The sequence below is a fragment of the Stegodyphus dumicola genome, chromosome 3 (genome assembly GCF_044657685.1).
Source record: "Stegodyphus dumicola isolate Sdum_Otavi_A_Nest chromosome 3, ASM4465768v1".
Classification (NCBI taxonomy): domain Eukaryota; kingdom Metazoa; phylum Arthropoda; class Arachnida; order Araneae; family Eresidae; genus Stegodyphus; species Stegodyphus dumicola.
Window position 1 is genome coordinate 231,495,494 of NC_140770.1, and position 14,544 is coordinate 231,510,037.

A 14,544-nucleotide genomic window follows, 5' to 3' on the forward strand; every position below is an offset into this window, starting at 1 on the left:
AAAACGAGTAGCCTTAGAATGTTGAAATTTTGTATATAGGACTGCTATAACATGTAGATGTGCACCTCGTATTTTGGTTGCAATCGGCTGCACCAAACTTATATTTATATAGATGTATCCACTCTGTTACCCGGCTCAGTGATCTAAGTTTTTTACTCTTATATGTTTGTAAATTGGGCATTTTTTGCTTTAAAAATGATTGAATTATGTTGTTTTTATCTTCCGGTTAAGGTTTTTATGCCTTTAGGAAATCTGCAAGCAATATTTGTAGAATTATCAACACTTTAAAAGCTGTTTAACTACGGTTAAGCCTAATTTTTAAATAACATGGCGGACATGTTTGTTTACATTTGAAACAGCAGAATAGTAGATTTGTTGCCAATCTAGAGAAACTAAGCTTCGCAACAACAAAGATAACGTCTTCATTTGTTATGGCGAATTAAATCATACTTAATCCTTTCTGGAATTTTTTCGAGGAAATACGTGTTTAAGATTTACTTCGTAATTTTTAATATAGATATTTTGAGTTTTTATATATTTTTGCCTTGTCTCTAAGTGAGAACAGAATTAATTGAATGAGAAATACTGAATCATCTGTGAAAAATTGTTTCTTTTTTGTTTTGTTTGCTTAATTTCTTTTATACATCGTTCTAGATTTATTACAGTATTTGAATAGAACATGTGACAATGATTAGATAATTCTTCAAATGATATAAATTTTGTGCATTCTGAGTTATAATATGAACGATAATTTAATATTCCGTTCAAGGAAGTCATGTGGTGTACACATCAGGTTTTTTAAGTAGGGATTGGATTTTAAAGTAGGGATAAATTTTTACTTATTACATGTAAATGAAGCTCTATCTCATGGCGTGGTTAGATGCTTTACAAAGTACCATAGCGGTCGAAATCCTCTCCTGTATGAAGAACATACAAAAAATCGTTGTTAGCTATAGTCTCAGAAAGACATTAACCAATGATAAACTCTGCACCTATCAAATGGTATATAAGTAACTTAAGACTGGATCCGCAGTACATCCGCATAAAATTGTTCATGAAGACCTATACGTAGTTTGTCATTGGGTCTCCCATTAATTTACAGAATACCAAAAACTGGGGTGCATCAGAATCAGTAAAGAAACCCTAAAATTACTTAATGATGGTGGACAGAATATTAGTTCTAAAATTATAAATTGGATACCTAACGTTTTACATTCCAACACGCCAAGAAAGTAAAGTTGACGATAAACCCTATCCAAAAACGGTGAAAAGACGAGGAATGAAAAAAGTAATGAATTTTAGCTATTTTTAAATCTAAAACAAAATATATGTAGCCACCGTTTATATTTCGAAGATGAGGCTGATAAAGTTATAAAAGCATATTTTTCACAGATTACAAAAAATTGATAGTTTGAAGCATTTAATTCTTTAAACGTTCGCCTACAAAAGGGCACTGATGTTGAAGAAAATCCATTTGAACATATTTGGTAAACTTGCACCGTTCAATTATATCTAAAAAATTTTAAAGTGACGCTCGTATACTCTGCGTACCATTGAAAGTTACTACTAAGAAGTGGATAGATTATATTTAAATTTTGAATAAATAAATACTCAGGATTTCACATTACATGTCATACAAAATCTCTGATTTTGAAATAAGAGAGATTTCTTCATAGAGTGGTCTAAATATGACTGGATCATTACGCGTGATGTTCTGAATGAAAGGGGTTATTATCTGCTACGTGCTTTGCCCATTACTAAAATTACTTCGGAAGTTGAACGGGAGATTGAAATTGAGAATTCCCTAGACACAGGCTATCATTCTTGTAACGCATTTCTTTCATTCCGATTCAAACTGGGAATGGATTCAGTACCTACACGTAAAGTTGTTTTTCAAAATTGAGCGAACACTTTGCACATTACTTCTGAATAATCGTAAACCGCTACACGTGCATATTTCTATCTTATTTTTATAATAATAGTTATACACATTAAATATTAAAATATTAACTGTTTAAAAGAAGTTTTGTATATTAACTGACTTATGATGCATACATTTTTCTATGATTAGGGTCGGCCGAGAATTAGATTAGGGTCGGATGGAAATCATTTCTGTTACTACGAGTTTTTTCTCTTATTTTGTTTATATCAATGACGTGAAAATTCTCTGCATCAGTTGTCACATACATAGCTACATAATATTTACAATATAGACAATATTTACTATTACATAATATACTTACATTACATTTGATAATTATTGTCACCGTTTCAAAAGGTTTGTAGCAAAAAATTACGAAATGTTGTTATTTTTACAAAAGTATCGATGTGAAAAATGTTGCGAGAAAGAAAAGAAAATTATTAGAGATGAAAAAATTATTACGTTACAGTATAATTTTCCTAAACTCTGGTTCAAGGCATTTTATACATTATTAAACTGATTTTATTTTTTTAATACATTTTGTTTTTCAAACTCTTTCCGTAGCAGAAATTTTAAATTTCTCATAAATATCCATAATAATGAGCAGAGATTATACCTGATGACCTATTGGTAATTTATCTCTGCTTATTTACTTTTACTTTAGATACCTACTTTACAAAATACCTACTCTGCAATCGATTTCAGTGACAAGCAGGTGTCGAAAGTTTAAAGAAAGTGCTTGTGATACTATTATTTGTGAAAAAATAAATTCATTTACCAGTGGGTGTAGTACCAGAAGTGACTCCCATCCTTCGAGGTAGCTCAAGAGCCCACTGCTCAGCAGTTTTCCTACGAAATTGTTCCCACTCTCGTAAGGGATCCACTAAGCGGGGATCGAAGAAAGGTGACCGTTGTCCAAAAGCAGAAGCAAAGGCTCGCAGATGATGATGATGCTGCCCTGCAAAATATAGAAAATTTATGACGAAAGGTTATTTATTAATTAATTAATTTTTACAGAAGGCTATTTGTCTTTTTCTAGGGCTGAAATATGATTTGCAATTTAGGCTGAATTTGACATCAGGTATATTAAATAAAATGGCCACTGCTGTTTGCTTAGCATTTGCAATCCGAACCTCTTAAAATTATTAATGCGAAGATATCTTTGATTCAGGATTTTTAGTGCAAATGCAGAATGTATTCATTTTAAATATTTTCGTTTTCTGTAATGCAGCTGTTTGATGAAGATGGTTGACTAGTGTCCGGAGACTTACATTCATTGAACAGTAATTTTTTTCTGAGTTGAAGCCGTCTGGTCGTTATTATATATACATAAAAAAAGTTGGTCGTTATACCTATGGATTTGAATTCGTGTCAGGCGTGGACGTTTATGGCTGCACCGCAGCATCTTTGAGGAATATAAGTATATTTAAGGCCTGTCGATCCAGAAGTTCTTTTAAGAGACTGTGGTAAGGAAAGAAAAATTAAAAGATCTTCAGATTCCATCTCCCATTGATATTTTTCATCAAAAGTAAGATGGGATTTAGACAAAGAGTCGAGACGTTTTCTTTATTGAATAATCCAATCCATTCAGAATTAGATTTAAAGGTATCTCCCCGTTTTCATTTGCTTTACAAAAGATTTAAATTTGTACCTTTTCCGATAAACCAAAGAAATCGGAATACAATTTTCGCTTTTGCGAAGAAATGTAAAAATCGAAAATATGGATTTTGCCTTTACTTTATACAGCTACTGTAGAAAAACATGACGAATTATGATATAGAATACGGATTTAAGGTAGTATTTGCAATATGCTTTGATTGCACAGTTTCGTTAACAGTGCTATGAAAATAGCCTACCAATCTTAGCAGCTAAGTGTGTTTTACCTTACATCGAACTTTTCATATCATTCAAAGCATAAATAATTTCATCTTTCGCTGCTGGGGCAAGCAAGAAGATCTGATAAATGTAAATAAAGCATGTGAAATTCATGGTGCGCTGGCGGCATGTGTCCCTGACTCATTTTTTGCGTCCCACCCCATGAAAATAACGAAAAATATATATTATATTAAAAAAAAACTGGAATTCTACCAAAATTGATGCGTATATGTAACCTTATAAGGTATTTCTCCCGCATTCCTAGCGTACCTTCGTGGTGTAGTGGTTCTGCATGCTGGGCCGGTATTCCAGAGGTCTGTGGTTCGATTCCCGGGGAAGGCTGTTTAATTTTTTATCTCTTCGGTTTTTTCCAATTAACCTAATGTCTCTACAACCTCGGGAGTTAAAAAGGAGTCTTTGTAAAAGGAGACGGTCTCTTTATTAACAATATTTTCTCAACGTTAGTTGAGAAAGTGCCAGCCCATTTACAGACAGAATTAGCAGAAATTCAAAGCAACTCAACTCTAAAGCAAAGATTCGGTGAAGTGGGAAACATTGTTCAAAATAAAACATTTTTATTTCCAGAGCCGCGAGACTGTTGCCTTTCGGAAAAATGCAAGATTTAATTAATAAATTTAATTTGCAAGATTTACCTTTCAGTTTTAATTAACAAACTCGGCTGTATGAAAGGAAGGTGTTGACGACCGGAAATAAAATGCTTTTATCTTCAACGCACCAGCATGTTGCCATTCAGAAAAGCCTAAGATACTTTGAAATTTAATCTCAAAGGTTACTAAGTAATACACTAAAAGCAATAAACACAGTTTTTAAGAATAATGATTTCCTTCTCCTTAATGTGATTGATTTAAATAAAGCTGAATTAAAATCACGAGATGTCTAACTAGAAGTATTCAACATTTTTATGAAATTACTTTAACTGGAATTATTGAAATTATTATATACATTTTTATGATAACTATTTCAGATGGCTAGCGGCTAGTTTTTAAGGAAATAAACGTCCAGTGCTCGAAGCTAGACGAACGAGTTCACCACGTGCTCGGTTTTTGTAGTTTTTTCCATATGTAATGTGAATACGAAACAGTTTCCCTCAGAAATTCCTCCATGTAGACATTTCTCTTCTTAGGCACATAGCCTTCATGCTTTGCCGTAGTCATGTAGCCAGAACATGCTATACACTGCGAAATTTTCGCGCTTGCTATAAATTTTGCGCTAACGGAGGAATTTAATCTCTTATTTTAATACACGCCCTACACTTTTATGCTAACAGCATTTTACAGCATGGGTAAGGATAAACAAATTATCAGACTTATATTCAGGTTCTTATTTAATAATAATTCCAATTTTCATTTATTAGCCCAAAGGCGTTAGCCTAGAGGGATTAGCCTAGATTTTAAATTACAGGCGTTAGCCCGTTAATTTCAAAACGACATTTTGCGTCGTTTTATTTTTCAAACTGTTGCCACCAAATATTATAGTCATGTATTATACTTAAAGAAACTAAATAATGAAGAATCTGCATGAATGCATGAATGTTCCTCGCTTTGTGAAGAAACAACGGTACCTAGAGCCATCAAATTTCGAATAAGGTAGTCCTCCAACCGAACATGGACACTTGTAAGCCTGAATTTTGAATTTCGAATTTGTTTTATTATCTATTTCAAATTTTGTAAAGCTTTAACGAATTTTTGATTAACGAACTCAACGATTTCAAAGCAAGCAATGGCAACGCTGTACGGGAAAGAAAACATTTTTATCTCTAGAGCGCGAGACTGTCTGTTGGAAATTCTAAAGACGTTCTGTTTTGCTGTTTTTAAATATTTTGTGCTATTGCTGTTGAATTGAATTTTATCTGTGTTTAAGTGTGAAGAACATGATATTTAAAAAATAAAACTAACATACAAAACGTAAACAAATATAACAAAACAAATAAAAAAATCGTAAACAATATAACAAAACAAATAAACAAATATAACAAAAATTAAAAAATAAATAAATAAATAAAAAGAGAGAGAGAGAAGAAGAAAGAAAATCTGAAAGGTTTCAGATAGATAAGTCTTAACACATTTTTATTTGGAATTTGCTACAGCATCTTTAAATTACGTTGCTGACTCAGTGAAAGGTTTCAGATCTTAAATTATGTCCAAAGGGGGAGTGTTTTAACATTTTGTGTGTTACCTTTATTTATTAAATATCATGTTCTTCGCACTTAAACCATAAAATTCAGTTCAAGAGCAATGTCGCAAAATAATTTTAAATTGAGCAAAACTTTAGAATTTCTGATACACAGTTTGACGCGCTGGAGATAAAAATGTTTTTTCTGTACAACGTTGTCATTACTCGCTTTGAAATCCTTGAGTTTGTTAATCAGAAATTCGTTAAAGTTTTACAAAATATGAAATCGATAATAAAATAAATTCCAAATTTCAAATTTGGGCTTCCAGATGTCCATACATTGCATTATTTGTTTAATTCAATACGCAAAGCATACGAGATATACCTGTTTAAGGAGAGGGATACCTTCGTGGAGGACTCTCTAGCGAAAATAGACATCGGGGAGAAACCACGATATCATTAAGAACCATTCCTCGGGATACGATATTAGATTAATCCCTCTATAAAGGCTTTATTTACCTTGTCTTTTAATTCCTTCGAGGACATGTAAAATTTTAAACTAATTTCCTGAAAGCAGTTATTAGTTTCAACCCTTTATTTACGTCTTATAAACATTTAAACGTTGCATAAATATAAAATAATTATAACAAGCTGAAAATTATATAAAATGCTTGACAATGGCTTTTGTGTTTCATGTTAAATGTTTAATCATTAAAAGCAAGTTAAGCTTTTCTGAAATCTTGGCGTCCCTCTTAGTCGTTCATCTGAAGTGTCATTTGCCTCATCCTTGCCCCAATTATGTCTTGCTAGTTCGATAAATCATGCAATTTATGGTATGTAAAGAAATGTACTTTAATCAGGCTACAATATATGACTGCATGATACAAATAAAATTATAAATCAAAACCAAAATTAAAAAGTGTTTTCTCATTTAAAAATAAGATATATATCTAGCCTTAAGATAAAGAACACACAGATCAAAACGTTGTTTTCTTGGAAACAATGAAACAATTAATATCCACTATTATCTAGAAATATTAAGAAAATTAAATTTTAAATCAAACATTTTCGGAACGATAATTTTAAGATTTGAACCAATCGATAATTTTCAATTCTGGGTACAATAATAATAATAAATCAATAAATTCTCCATCAGATTAAATGCAAATTAAATCAAATGTAAAAACTGAAGTTCTGAATATAACTGTCTGTTGGTCTTCCTTCATCTACACCTATTATTTCTTTTAGAAATATATAATAACGTTAAATAAGAAGCAAATTTTTAAGTCTTTATAACACATTTTTATTTGGAATTTGCTACAACATCTTTAAATTACGTTGCTGACTCAGTGCGACAAAAAAGATTTGAAAAAAGCAGTGTTTGGAAAGGCTAGCCAAAAGGCAAGAGAATAAGTTAAATCAAGTCTTCCGACAGCCGCGAATTAGGAGGTTTAGATTTAATAGCGGAACAAGGTACTAAATTAGCCACCCATAATTGCTACTCCACAGGTATTCTTTTCGAGCCACCAATGTTGCAATCAATTTTATTTCAGAGTCTGCCGAAGTTCTTTTTTCAGTCCTGTCAGTTGCTAAAAGCTTTCGTAAACACTAGATTCATCATTGAAATTTGTGTTTACTTTTCAGTAATTTCAAGTGACAAAATTGGGGAATTCTTTCTCTGATTTCCTTACATAATTTAAATTTAGCCTAAGTGTACGGAATTAGGGAAAGTTCTTTTTCACTGTACTGTAAATCAAAGCATCGCCGAAGCAGAAACTATACAGTAGCACGACCAGTAAGAATTTACAATTCTTCTTTAGGAAAAATGAAAAAGAAAGAAAGGAATAAAAAAGTCGACATCAAAGGCAAAATCTTATAATAAATTTTAAATTCGCTTCTGAGTTAAATTTTTAATGTATTTTGCTTAGATTATGAACGCCAATTTTTTTTGAGACTATTGACTGATTGAAATTTCATTTGTAATATTTACAGTTTTTACTTACTCCTAGAATTCTGTAAAAATTCAGTCACATTTGAGAAAGCATTATATATATATATATATTTTTTTTTTTTTTTTTTCCATAGCGGAGAAGCTATTAACGCTTTTCGATCCCGATCGAAGAGAATTCTGAACTGCATTACTGTACGCTACTGCCATCTATCGAAGAAAGTTTTAACAAAATGCTATTCCTTTAAAATCAAACAATTTTACTTTTGCAGTTATCGTAAATCATCTGTTTTGTTTTGAATTTCAGAATTCCATAGATACAAACTGCCATAAAAGCTGGCATTTATTTGCTTTATTTGTGGAAGTTTATTTCGAAATAAATTTCTTCGCCGAAGGAACAATACAGCGAAATAAATTCCAGGCTGTGTGAAGAATTCCTACCATTATCGATTCTGCTGTTGGACATGTGCCTGCGTTTGCTATCGAGTCTTGATTATATTATTTCTGTTACTTTATGTATTCTAATCACTTATTGCCGATCAATGATGCTTAACAGCAACGTTACCTCAAGTTTAAATATTGCTGCATCACATTTACAGTACCAAAATGATCAGAATACTAAGACAATTCTCTTTAATAGTATTGACTCTCGGTTCGACGTATTCGTCGATTTGATGCCGGCGCTCAGTGAAGGAAGCGCCGGGTATTTTGACTTAGTGAGCGATGTACCTTTCGCTGTGAATGGATCTTTGATCAACATCACAATGCATGACTCGACGCCTGCGATATTCTCCGAATCTCTATCTATATGCATTCGTCGGAAGCGCTCACCAATCGAAAACAAAAGTGATCATGATAATGATTCCAAGACCAGAGTTACCACTTGCAAAAGATATTCTAGTGTTTCTGGAATTCGCATGCATGGTGAAAGAATTTACAATCTAGATGATGGTATTATCCAAATTCCTTCCAATACTCTATTGACTATGCTTTTATTTGGAACAGATTTCTCTGTAAATACACAGATTGCAGTTACTACAGCTAGTGCAGAAAGAGGACAAAGGTGTGATACTTTACCTATAATTAAAATTATTAACTTGTCAGAAGACAACGTCTTGTCCGAACGTACAATAAAAGTGGAGGTATTATTTCCCACTTCTCTGGACAATTCAAAATATTATATTTGCGTTAGAGAGTCTGGGAACATTTCGAGACCTTGGATTCACCAAGGACATGATTCCTGGCTTTCTTTCAGAGCTGTGGGTCGTATTTTACCTGTTGGACTACAGTCTTTCATTATATTCATTCTCCTCATCCTTTCAGGCTTATTCAGTGGTTTGAATTTGGGATTAATGGCTCTCGAATGCACTGAGCTTCTAGTGCTCGAAAAATGCGGGACTGAAAAGGAAAAGAAGCATGCCAGAAAAATATATCCTATTCGAAAAAAGAGTAACTATTTATTATGTTCACTTTTGTTAGGAAATGTTCTAGTAAATAACACATTAACCATTCTTTTAGACGATTTAACATCTGGAATGATTGCGATTGTTCTATCAACATTTGGCATTGTGGTTTTCGGTGAAATTATTCCTCAGGCAATATGCTCCCGCCATGGGCTAGCAGTAGGAGCAAGAACACTTTGGGTGACGAAGTTTTTTATGCTGATTACTTTCCCTTTGTCTTATCCAATTAGTAAAATTCTCGATCTGGTATTGGGTGAAGAAATTCGAAATGTGTATAACAGAAAAAGACTTATGGAGTTCATCCGACTAACTAAAGATTACAATGATTTACAAAATGAAGAGGTTAATATTATATCAGGTGCATTAGAGTTAACTAAAAAGACTGTATCAGACGTAATGACGAAAATTAATGACGTGTTTATGGTACCTATTTCTACGATATTGAATTTTGAGACTGTTTCTGAAATCATAAAACGAGGGTATACAAGAATACCGGTGTTTGATGGAGACCATAATAATATCGTTGCTCTTCTTAATATCAAGGACTTGGCTTTTGTTGATCCAGATACCAACACCCCATTGAAGACACTATGCGAATTTTATAATCATCCCGTAAATTTCGTTTTTGAAGATACAACTTTAGATGTTATGCTCAATGAGTTCAAGAAAGGACGTTCTCACTTAGCCTTTGTTCGACGGGTCAACAGCGATGAAGAAGTTGATCCATTCTATGAACTTCTGGGAATAGTGACATTAGAGGATGTTATAGAAGAAATTATTCAGTGTGAAATCATAGATGAAACTGACGTGCTTACTGATAATAGAAGAAAGCATGTTCGCAAAGAATCACAGATAAGACAAGATTTTTCAGATTTTGTGAGACTGGGAGCAGGCGACAAAAGAACTGTTAGCATATCCCCTCAGCTTGCGTTGGCCGCGTACCAGTATTTGTCCACATCAGTAGAACCTTTTAAAAAGGAATTCCTTTCTGAATCTGTGCTTAAGAAACTCATGGCACAAGATGTATATCTGAAATCAAAACCTGGAAAAGAAGACTATGTCCCTTCGTCAAACATTCTTTATCAGTCTGGCAAAGCATCAGATTACTTCATTCTTATCCTGGAAGGGCGTTGTCTTGTCACAGTAGGAAGAGAGAATTTGACTTTTGAGACTGGCCCTTTCACTTCCTTCGGATTACCCGCCATAACAAACATATGTGAATCTGCATCTCTCAGTAGTCCCAGCAACTCTGAAATTCCTCCTTTTAAGGGTTTTATACCAGATTATACAGTGGTAGCTGTTGGTGAAACTGTTTACATGAAAATCCATTATGCGGTCTATTTATCAGCTCACAAGGCGACGTTAATGGAAAGGCAACAGAAACAAGATACAGATTCCAAAGATAGTTCTAAAACGGGATCAGGGCGTTTATCTCGCTGTTCTTCAAATGATATAATGGAATGTTAAGTGCAAGAAAAGCAGTTCCAGATCTGTGACATCAGTTCCACTGCTTTATAACATCTGTCTATTTTAGCTTGTAAGTAACTTGAAATATGACAGTGTGATATGACTGATCACTGTCTGTCATAACTTTTAAACATTTTAAGTAAGTTAATGATATTTCAGTATCTGGATGCTTATTAGTACCTGATGTATAAGTATTGTTCAAATACCCAAGTAGCCGAGCTGCTATGTTTTATTAATTTTTAATATGTGTATCGTGTAAATGTATACTTAGTGCTTTATATGGAAATACTAAAGTTTCCTTTACATGTTACACAAAGCAATAAAATATAATAAATATAGATTTCATAGAGATATAGATACCGTAGAAATGTTATTGAGATGTTATTAATTTAACATTAATAAATACAAATGAATAAATAGATTATGAATAACGATGAAAATTATTTTACTCTTGCATTTCCTTCGCCAAGACAAATGTCTTTCTTATACTCGTACATAGTCAAATGAATGTTAAGTTATTTTATTATGTAATTGGTCGAGTATGAGTAGAATGTATTTTTTCTTCAAAATATTTTTGTGAACCTTTTAATTATCGATTTTTTACAAAATTTGAAGCATAGTATGAAGCTAATGTGTGCGATGCGGTTTTATGTGGATCATGTGGCTGTTTTTATACTTAGGTCAATATTGTAAGTTATTTAATCAAAATTAATTTTTAATTAAGCAAATTAAATTTTAATTAATTTATTTATTATCATAATTGAAGAATCTTTCGAATTTAAAAAACTGTATAGTGTATTTGATAAGTAACCTGTAAGGGTTTAGATTATTTATTTACAGTTGGTATTAAATAATTAGGAAATAAAATATAGAACAAATAATTATCGTATTACAGTTTCTCGTAGTACAATAAAAATTCCATCTTTATCTGTATTTTGTTAAAAATTATAATTTGCAGTGTTCGGAAGCTGAATATGAAACTTTAATTATCCTTAAAAATAAAATTATTAACACTGGAAATATATTGCTTTTGGAACATCTGCACGTTTAGAGGCAGCTGAAAGGCATTTTAAAAAACACCTTTTTTAATTTTTTAATGCGATGATTGAAATGTAACGATTTGTTTTAACGATACTAATTCACTGGCAATTTCATGATTGTGTTCAAATGCATAAAATATTTTTCATATTTAGAAACAAAGCATTTTTTTAATTTCTAATAGATTTTCATATTTAACTTGAAATAATACAAACTATTATTTCAAGGTTTATTTATCGATTGTTCTTTTCCTTTAGATCGAATTAGCGACTTTTGATTTATGCGTACTTATATGTAAGAAAGCTATATTGATTTTAAGTTTTATTAAATAAATTTATAGTTTTCCATTGTTTTTTATTTGAATATTTATTTTTTTTTCGATTTATGAATAATATGCATTAATATATCTCTTTACTATTTCTTCAAATTTAAAAATTCTTCTCGTATTTTTAACTTACTTTTACATCAATTTTTGAACGCGTATTTTGTTTGATTAATATTTTCGAGAAGTTTATTAGGCTATGGATGTGACAAAAGTATTTTACAAGAATTAATAAAGAAAAATATCAACCTATTTCCTTTCAACACAAAATAGAATTCCATTTCATTCAGAATGGGGTTAATTCCTTTCACGCGGACAAAATGATTGTCCCTGTCTCTGTTTGGAAAACAGTTGTGAGAAAATAAATCATATTTTATTGCAGAAAATACCCTAAACCAAGTAAATGATACCGTTCCCGCCTAAACAAATAGATAAACACGAAAACAGTAATTTCAGTCTTCATTTCGATTACAATTATCTGTTGTACGAATATTTTACAATGTAAACCAGGAAAAAGAAGGAGATGGAACGACCCCCCCCCAAAAAAAAAGAAAACTGTATTATTACTGTACATGTAGTATGTTATTCGAAAGTCAGAAATATGGCTTGTGCGTTTATTTCATTGTCTACAGAGCTCAAGCACGCCCACTTCAATGCACGCTGCGATAAAAATGCTGGCACCGGCACGAACAAAAGAAATAATAGAATGATCGGGGATTTTATTCCCTTGGGGTTAGGCAGTCGTGGGAACGACGTCAGCTTGCTAACGGTCGACCCAGTAGGAGCTGAGGGGATATCGCTTGTACAAAAATGGATTTTGCAGCTCATACCAGTTTCATGCTAGCTATACAATATCCTGTGTAGAGAATTTCATAACGTTTATAAACACACGGTTTACAACTGTCTGTGACTGAATTAATTTCTTTTGTGTGGTTGGCATGTGTTGGTTCACTATGGTACTTCCGTGCTTATAACAAAATATATGTCTTACAAGCCGTCAAAATATACAGATGAGCATAATACAAATATACAATGAATCTTTAAAAAACTGGATTAATGGCAGAAATTCATTGCATAGAAAAGTCAATACTTTGTCTTTTCTGCCATGAACTCTGGTGTAATGTTTCTTACTGTATATTCTAGCACTGCATATTAGAAACGCGTTAAAATACCTATTTATTATGTGCTGTTTCAAAGTGAGAAATTACTCACTGTTTATATTTATAAAAGATTTTAAACAAAACCTTTATGCATTTCTTGTGCATTTTCTATAGATTTTAAATAAAATACAGGGTGTTTATAAAGTCATGGACCAATTTTGATGTTTAATAACTCATAAAATAATGAAGATATAAGCAAACTTATGTATTTATTACTGGAATAACTTATATATATATATATATTTTTTCAGGTTTGAATATCTTTACTTTTGTAAATATCGTCTGCGCGTGTGGTTAATTTCAGATAATTTCATTTTCCAGTCTAAATATCTATACTTCTCTAAATATCGTCTGCTTGTTAATTGCATTTTTCTCTCTTTTAATGTGCCCTAATGTGCACATATGGGGATCTGAAAACCCCACGAATACTGTGAGGCACAAAGGGATTCTCCAAAGGTTAATGTGTGGTGTGGATTAATGCACGACCGAGCCATTGGGCCTTTCTTTTTTACAGAAAAGAAAATATCAGTCGTATACTTAGACATGTTGAAAAACTTCGTATTTCCACAACTAGAAGAGCTTCAGCCACATATCTTTTTGCAACAAGATGGTGCACCACCTCATTGGGGTACCATCGTTCGTAGTTTTTTGAATGACCATTTTACAGAAAGATGGATTGGGCGAGGAGGTCCAATTCCTTGGCCACCCAGATCACCTGATATAACGCCGCTGGTCATTTTCTTTTGGGGATTTGTAAAGGACAACGTTTAGAGGAGGAGAGTGTCGAACATTGATAACCTAAAAGCCAGAAATACAACCGCAATAGCCTCTGTGGATGTCGACATGCTTGCCGGTACCTGGCATGAAATAAATTGAATATCGACTTGATATTCTCCGTGCGACGAAGGGGGCACACGTGGAAGTTCATTGACAAGGGTCATGAAACTTTTTGAGTCTATCTAACCATTTATGTTATTAATTTTAATCTATCTTTATTATTTTATGAGTTATTAAACATCAAAATGGGTCCCGGACTTTATAAACACTCTGTATTTCTTATGCAAATACTAGATACACCTCTGTAGTAAATTAAAATTGTGTTAAGATAGTTGTTACAGTTTCGAGGGAATCTAGACTAGTAAAATGAGGCCGACCATTGCATATAAAGCTTTTCGTTTAAATTGTGCTTCTGCATGGATTATATTTTAAATGATCGA

The 14,544-nt window shown here is 32.4% G+C and overlaps 1 protein-coding gene and 1 pseudogene across 2 annotated transcripts in view; one reads left to right on the forward strand and one right to left on the reverse strand.

Moving 5' to 3' along the window:
• Positions 1 to 14,544, reverse strand: part of LOC118187943 (uncharacterized) — a 133,640-nt gene that overhangs the window by 40,588 nt on the left and 78,508 nt on the right. For both annotated transcript variants that reach the window (XM_035358245.2, XM_035358244.2), the window contains exon 3: positions 2,700 to 2,879. In XM_035358245.2, the coding sequence (XP_035214136.1) occupies positions 2,700 to 2,879 (180 nt within the window). The remainder of the gene's footprint in view (positions 1 to 2,699; positions 2,880 to 14,544) is intronic.
• On the forward strand, positions 8,341 to 12,144 carry LOC118187942 (unextended protein pseudogene; annotated as a pseudogene).